An 8,618-nucleotide genomic window follows, 5' to 3' on the forward strand; every position below is an offset into this window, starting at 1 on the left:
CCTAATATTTTGCAAAACAACTCCAATTTCACCAGAGAAGCAGTAGCCGAAGCTGTTTTTGGAGAAGCTAGAGATCTGCCAAACATACCCTAAATATCCGATGTGATAGTCTGACGGGAACTCAAGTTTAATCACCCCTATCCGAACGGGGCTATAGTGCGAAAATTGGCGTTGGATCGGAGTTGCGGTGTGCTGAGCGGTGTTGTACTGGTGATGTTTGTACTCGTAGTTATTTTTTTTCTATTTCCTTATATTGCCAACTTTGAGGTTTGTTTCAAAAAACAAAACGAAACTTGAGTTATCATATTTGACATTCTTGTTCAAGACCCCCCTTTTGCTATCCGTAGCCTAGCGTCCGTAGAATCTTAATTAGCAAAGCCACATCATGTTTGTTCTCAGCTCGGGCGTGTAGAAGGTACTTTTGTACCTAGCGTAACATGACAATCTCAAACAAAATTGATGGCCATTCTTCCGTTCACCAAGTCCACTATCTAGCTTCGCATGTCTTACGTCTTACCCATCGTTTACATGGTATAATGGATCGGGGGAACAGTTTTCCTTCAAGGACACGTCTTTGACCTAGCTAGACAAAGTTGAAACACTGCCAATCTTATATTTTGGTACCATGTAGTAGATTTTACTCCTATTTGCTTTTGCATGCTGTAAGCTAAAGATTTGGGATGCTAATCCAGTCGTTGTGGACTTGAGCTCAAAGTTGAAAAAACGGGGGAGCTTTAAAATTAACTTATTGAGTGCTGTTGGATAACTGGATTCGGGGGCTTGTATGGTCGTTTTGCTCTTCCTCTTAACTAACCTATCAACTCGTGCTCCCGCACAAGCTAATTAGAACTAAAATAAAGATAAATTTTATAGCTAATAATTTTAATGATTTATCTCATGCTCTCTTTCATCTATTAAATATTCTAACACGTACTCTAAAATATATATTTATTATTATATAGTTGCAATAGATTTTATTTTACACCTCCATGTGTGTTTGATTGAATTGGTATTCTTATCTCTTCCATCATACATGAATACATAGTATTTTTAAATTAACATACATGAATGAGTTTTTTATGTAAACAATATTATAAATAATATATTAATAATAATAGAAATATTAATTATATTGGTGCACTTTAATATTTTATTATAATTAAAAAATGATTAGGGGTTACTTTAACTTATAATAATGGTATAATTAGATAATTTATGTATAGATTTAGGGACTTATTCGTATCTATAAAACTTATATAGTTGGTCCCCACTAGAGATTTCTGTCCACATGCAAATTGTCCATCTCAGCAATCTACTATCACATGCAATTAAAACCCACTATGTCTTCCACCGATTTTCTGTGAATGTTGCAATGCAATCACCTTAGTGTTTATAATTTCAAATTTCACCTTAAACTTTTATTTAAGAAATCCCGCAGCAACGCGCGGGGTATCACCTAGTTATTTTTATAATGGTATAGGTGGGTAATTTATACAAAAAATAAGAGGTTTATTTTGGATTTTTATAATGGCAGATGTGGGTAATTTAGATATATGTTTATAAGGTTAATTTGGTCTATTATCATAATGGTAAAAGTGGATAATTTATTAGAACATATAACAGACCTAATGACTATTTACTATTTGAGTTATCAGATTGATGGCTAGATGTTTCTGATTTTTATGAGAATTTCTAAGATTTTTCTATTTTTTATAGAGTGTTCACATAAGATCCATATGAAGAATTCAAATGAGCCTCCAATTAGTACTCCAATTAGTAAAGTAAGATGCAAGGTACGTATGTGGGGGAAAAAATTAACTTGCTGAAGATCCTCAAGAAGTCAAGAGCCTCGCTTTTACGGAATCAAGAAAAGAGTTTACTTATGAAAACCAAATATTCTATATTTTGTGTATAAAACCATTTGCCTTTATTAATCTTGGTAAATTGTACATGTTTCTGCACACATTTTTCTCATACTTTTCTTAATATTAGCATGAATTTTGGATGATTAACGTTAACTATATAGAGGTCATTATCCATTATGGTTGTGTTTTTGCAGTAAAAATGCTCAAATTGGAGCAGATTGTGCAAGGGTCAATGCGCGAGTCTCCATCATGAGAAAAATTAAGGCCCAAAAGAACCCAAACGGGCTTGAACTGATCGGCTCAATGGGCCTGAGCTAATCGGCATGGCCCAATTCTCGGCCCTGGGCATCCAAATTCGTTGAATTTTGTGGGATGAAACATGCCAGGTCTATGGAAATCTCTCCCATGATCAAGTCATATATCAAGTGAAGAGTGGGAGGTGCACTTTGTTCTTATCTCTCTAAAGCCAATCGCGAAGATTTCAACATGAAAGAACCTCATGCAACTGACACTGGCCTTCTAGATACAGGGAACCAACCTTATCCAATAATTCATGTATTGGACATTTTATTATGGGTTATGGCCATCCAAAATCGCGAAATTTTCTTAGCCTATTCGCCTGCTGATATCCACTGCCCATGCCGTTCCACAGCAAGCAACGCAACTAACTGCACCTGCATACTGTCGCTTCCGGCGATCGCCGTCCCGCCGGATCCCCGACGGCATTGCCTCTCTTGCGCTCCCTGGCCGCGGCGAAGACTCTGGCCGCCCACTCCGCGAAGTAGGTCTCGTTGTGCCCGATCTGCCGGTCCTTCCAGCAGTCTAGGATGTCGGGGTTGCCGGGGCACGGCTCGCCGACGGGCTCCCACCACGAGCCCTCGTGCCGCATCCCCGTCCAGTCCGCCATCCACCGGAACACGTACTGGCCTCCCCCCGCCCTCTGCTTCCACCCCAGAGGGTAGAACTCCATGACGCTGCTGTTCCTGTCCATGAACAGCATGTTGGTCATCTGCGCCCCGTGCGCCGAGATCAGCACGTCCGTCGAGCTCAGCAACCTCACCTGCCAACACAGCACAGAGACAGAGAGAACAGAAGAAGAGGATGGAATTCAAGATCTGCTCGCAGTCACAATTCGTACGCACGCTTGCTCACGGGATCGGGGCAAGACCTGGTCGCAGAACGTCAAGTTGTTCGCGTGCGCGGCGGCGACGGCGCACCCCGGCACGCGCCTGCACTCCTCCTCGAACACGCGCGTCACGGCCGCCTCGTCCTTGAACGCCCGCGCGCTCGTGCGGAACAGAAGCGTGACGCGCAGGGCGGAAGCGTCGCCGCCGCCGCCGCCGCCTCCGGCTTTCGACGACGCGTCCACGCCGCAGTAGGCCCTGGCCTTGCACCGCATGAAGTCCGCGGCTCGGAGCATCCGCTCCTTGTTCATGCCCGCCACGTTCGCCCGGAACACCACCGCCTCCTCGAAGCACGCCGGGCCGGGCGCGTCGAACGTCTCGATGGCGACCGCGGCGCCCGTCGCCGCCTCCGCCAGCGTCGCCAGCCACCCGCTCATCTCCGTCCTCACCTCGCCGTGGTGGAACAGCGCCCACCTCGCCGGACGCGCCCTGCACCCGCTCCGCGCGTGCCACGACGCGAACGGGACCAGCGACGTCAGCCCGTGCCAGATGTTGGTGTGGTCGTAGGCCGTCTCGGACACGAACGCGAGTCCCGGCAGGAGCGCCGAGCCGCGGGGCAGCGCGTCGCGCCACGCGAGCGCGTAGGCGTTCTTGGCGCCGTCGTGACGGGACGGGGCTGCTAGGCAGAGCAGCCGGCCGGCCGACGCCGGCGAAGGGAAGACGAGGTTCCTCGCCTCGCCCTCCGGCTCGGCGGTGGCGTTGAGGGTGCTGATGAACCATGTCTCCGCGCCCTGGCGCGTGTCCTTGAGCGGGAGGAAGGTGGCCGACGCGCGGAGGCGGTCGACGACTGCGCCGGGGGCGGCGGCAGGCAGGCTGGCGCACCGGCAGGTGGGGGAGAACATGCTGAGCTGTGTTTGAAAGTGGAGGTAGAAGACGACGGCGAGCAGGAGAGGAGGGAGGAGGCAGAACAAGGTCTTGGCAATGACATGGTTCGTTTTTGCGGCGATCTTCGCCATGGCTGGCGGCTGGCCGTGCCAGTGCCAGTGTTTGGGCGAGAGAGTTTGTCTTGATTGGTAGAATGTTTGTGGTAAACAAACGCTATGATCAACTGGGGAACATATCTGGTCGAAACCACAACTTTCGTGAAAACCCGTGCAAACCATGGCAAAAAAGTCATCTAAATTCATGAAAAAATATCACACATGTACATGATATGATGATACACAACCTTGTAAAATATCTTGTCCAAACTCGATTTTGTTTGTGAGATATAAAAATAACAAATTTCAAGCCAAGAAGCTGTCCAGATGATTTGTTAGAAATTTGTTATTTTTATATCTCACAAACGAAGTCGAGTTTGAACAAGATATTTTATAAGATTGTGTATCATCATATCATCTACATGTGTGATTTTTTGGTGAATTTAGATGATTTTTTTGTCGTGGTTTGCACGAGTTTTCACGAAAATTTAGTTTCCACTACATATGTTCCCGATCAACTGTGCCTCAAGCCGCAAAAAATGGGAACGCCGTTGACTACATGTGCACTCGTCATTCGTGGTGTGCATTGGGAGTCTGAATTACGAATTCAGCGTTGCTGCATCTGAAATGAGCCCGGGGAAGCACGTGGAGATTTGGAGTAGAAATGAAGCAAAGCTGCTCCGTATTTGTGACTGGGCAAGTAGATCCTAGCTTGGCCACCACTGCATTACTTTTCTAATGATAGCATCAACTACTGCATCAAGAACATTATTCACAGTGTTCAAACTCAGACAGATTTTCACCGTGGTCCATTGCAAACATGAAACCATGCATATCTGTCTGCTATACGTTTAAACAAAAAAAGTAATAAACTTTGCTCAAGGACAACTGGCCTTTTAGTAGGTGCTTCCTTCATGGAGGATCGAGGCAACGGTTCAGTAGTGAGAGGTTGAGAGCAACTCCAGCAGAACTTTTAAATAAACCCTTATCTTAAATTAGATGGATTAATAAAAAAATCATACTCCAGCAGACTAGAAAGCCCTATCCACTGACAAATAGGTTCAACCCTAGATCTCTTCCTCCACTTTCTATTCCTAGGGTCTCTAGATCTCTTCCTACAGAGTCTCTATCTAGGAGGCCTCTAGATCTCTTCCTCCACTTTCTATTCCTACAGGGTCTCTAGGAAGCCCTATCCACTGACAAATAGGTTCCACACTTTAGATTAAAAATTTAAAGAAGAGGTTAAGATTTAGAGACCACGGCTGGAGTTGAGGTTAAAAAAAGTAGCTGTCAAAAAATGAGGGAGCCCTTACTCAAGAAGTTGAGGGTCTAATTTAAGGGCTATTGCTGAAGATGCTCTTAAAAATGCTAATTTTCAAATAACCACCAAGTCGATGAACTATGTTTGCTTCTCCATATCCATATGACCATATGGATAGCCGGAGGAATTAGCACCATGCATTCATCTTTTTTTTTTTTCGTTTTTGAAACGACCATTCATCTGGTTTAGTACATATAGTATTATAGTACCTCTCTACACCTGAGAGCTGTGTACCATCGGCTGAGGAAAAATGATTTACAATGGCTACGAAGGGGCGTACAGATCACAAATTACATTCACACATATTTCAACTTTGACTGTTGAAACACTTACCAAAATCTCGAAATAATCTCTAACCATGCTATGTACAAAATCTACAGCGACACTAATGCCAGAAAGATCACTTCAGAAGCAACTTGAGCGCTTTGTGGCGGATCTTGATACTCGCCAATCTTGTGATTGGTCAGTTTATTCTGTCAAATTAGTCTTTCAGGTACAAGGACGAATCCAGCTAACATATGACGAGGAGTTCATCTCCATTCTCTTCTTCTTCATTCTTTCTTTTAAAAAATGGAGAGGATAACTTAGGAGGTATCAATTGATTTGGGGAGTTAGGGGAGCTTGAGCCCCCTTAAGATCCGTCACGGTTCAAGTGTGCTCGTAAGATAGATCTGCATGCACATATTCTTCACCATGTGAATGTTTGAGCTTGATGTAAGCGTTTAGCAAACTAAAAGTCATTGACGGGAAAAAAAACCCACTACACACCATGTCTAGTAAGCCACCTGTTCACTTGGACGACACCAAGCCGTCCAGAAAGCGAGTGACTGCAGAAAGTGAAAGACACACTGTACCCAGTTGAGGCATCGGAACAGCCCAAGCCCAGTACCATGCCGTAGGTCCTCGTATCTTCTTCCGGCTTGGGATTGGCGACCAGTGAATGGCAGCTCAAGGTGCGTACCGCAGCACCAGGTGAGTTCGCTTTCCATGACGGGAGTCTTCTTCCCGCTTAGATACTTGCCATTCACGGGGTGCAGGATGTCGTACTGGCCGGGGCAAAATGCGCAGCTCCTTCTGTAGCGGTACAGCGGCTCTTCTGTTGTCAGGCGTGCATGATGCATCGATCAATCATATAAAAGAGAAATCATATAACAGAGAAAGGGAAACCAAAAAAAATGCCACTTATTGCTAAATAGTGGGATCAAGAAAGGGAGTTCTTACCGATTATGGTGCACGTTTCAACGATTGGGTCATGGTCTTGCTTGTAGCGCAGCTCAGCGAAGAAGCGCTTGATCTTGTGAGGCGTCGTCCTCGTCCCTGGGATATGCTTGCTGCGGCTGCGAGCCCAGAAGTTGACGTGGTACCAGGTGTGGTTCCTAAAGCACACGCGGGATTCCATCAAGGGCTTGACAGGATCGAACTCCCCACCCTGCAGCCATGTCGATCGAGCACGCGCGTCTAATCTTTTATACCACACGAAGATCTGGTCTACTCATGTACGGAGTACTCGATCAGGATTGAGGACGTACCGGGTGCCTGGCGTTGTAGTGGCGGAGTACCGGAAAACGGATAATTGCCGAGTGTCACTAGCTTTGCCGAGTGCCGAAAGCACAACACTCGGCAAACTCAACGCACACGGCATATGCAAACTTTGCCGAGTGTCGGCCGTCGGCAAAGCAGGGGCACTCGGCATATGTTATCTTTGCCGAGTGCCGCTGGGCCCACACTCGGCAAAGACCGCGCACATGCCCAGCATGCGCGACAGCCGTGCCGGCCGTTAGTCTTTGCCAAGTGCCGCCAGCTGGCACTCGGCAAATACACCACTTCGCCGAGTGCCGGCAGCGGGCACTCGGCCAAGACCCATCTTCACCGAGTGCCATCTGGTTGCACTCGGCAAACAACTTCAATTTTTTTATTTTGGCTTTCAAATTTTTTTATTCTCTACTTAATTTTGAGAATTTAACCCTGGTAACGTAAGGTACTTTTAATGATTGGTTTACTATATTCTGTTATTTTTCTTGTTTGCGGAGAATAATTGGTCAAAGTTAATTTAAAATTAGATTTGGGTCGAAATTTTAAAATCAATGAATGGAAATGTGATATTCATGTACTTGAATCAAAACTGATGCCATATGCGCGAAAGAACTGAAAAGTTGAAGCATCTTTATCACAAAACTTGATCGCAAGCCTGTGCACGGACGTTCGAAAAAAACAAAAAATAGCAACTAATGTCTGAAAATCATGGGACTTGTTGAAATGTCATGGTTTCATGCGAGGATAGTGTGAAAAATAATTAACAGCGTTTCGGACAAGTGGTAACGTACGCTGCTTAGAAACCGGAGAATCTCCGAAGAAGTTTCGGAGAGATGCAGAGTATCCGGCAGGATTTGTAGGCAACATGAATGTCATATTGGATTTTGAATATGAAACTTTTTGTATAGACAAAGAACAACGAAATATATGTCCTGTGAAGATTGGGTTAATTTTTGATTTTATTATATATATATTTTGGCAGTCATTCAAAATCAATGTATTTAGTTTGAACCATAGTTTTAAATGCATGAAATAATAGAATTTTCCACGTGAAATCATGAACCATAAATTGTCAAATGATTTTGGCAAGTTATTTAAATAAACTTCCCAAAATTTTATTATACACCTAATCAAAAAGAATTGCTCGGTATAAATTAAATTGTACTTAGAAACACATGAAATAATAGTTTTTTTGCATAGAATCATGAAACATGAAATATGCCTTGTTCTAAATTGAATTTGAAATAGTAATACTTAAAATAATAGATTTTTCTTGAATTCAATTGTCAGATACAATTTTTTGTGCAAAAACTTGATTTCCTGCAGAAAATAATGTTTGCCGAGTGCCAGCTGGTCAGGCACTCGGCAAAGAGTTTTTTTTTTGTTTTTCTATAGAGTCTTTGACGAGTGCCGGATCGGGGGGCACTCGGCAAAGACGTATTTTTTTTAAAGTGCTTTGCCGAGTGCCGTATTCAGGGAACTCGGCAAAGCCGATGCGGCACTCGGCGAAGACCGGGATCCAGGACTTATCCCCGGCGCACTCTACACACACACACACGCCCGCCACACACTCCACACACACGCACGTCCGCGCCGCCACCGTCCAGTGCCCGCCGCCGACCCGGACCGCGCCCCCGTCGCCGCCCCGGCCCCGGCGTCCCGCCCCGCCCCGGCGACCCTCCCCGCCCCGGGCCGCGCCGCCGCCGCCGCGGGTCCGTGCCGCCCGGGCCGCGCCGCCGCTCGGCGACGCCCCGGCCCGACTTGCCGCCGCCGCGGGTCCGGGCTGCCCCGGGCC

The 8,618-nt window shown here is 45.8% G+C and overlaps 1 protein-coding gene across 1 annotated transcript; it reads right to left on the minus strand.

Moving 5' to 3' along the window:
* Positions 1 to 2,298: 2,298 nt before the first annotated feature.
* LOC120658877 lies at positions 2,299 to 4,086 on the minus strand. The gene is made up of 2 exons (XM_039937018.1): positions 3,034 to 4,086; positions 2,299 to 2,925 (listed from the first exon to the last, which is right to left on the minus strand). Exons 1-2 carry the CDS (start codon positions 4,003 to 4,005, stop codon positions 2,530 to 2,532), a joined length of 1,368 nt encoding a protein of 455 aa, XP_039792952.1. The 5' UTR covers positions 4,006 to 4,086; the 3' UTR covers positions 2,299 to 2,529.
* Positions 4,087 to 8,618: the final 4,532 nt, after the last annotated feature.

This window comes from Panicum virgatum, chromosome 2N (genome assembly GCF_016808335.1).
Source record: "Panicum virgatum strain AP13 chromosome 2N, P.virgatum_v5, whole genome shotgun sequence".
In the NCBI taxonomy this organism is placed as follows: Eukaryota; Viridiplantae; Streptophyta; class Magnoliopsida; order Poales; family Poaceae; genus Panicum; species Panicum virgatum.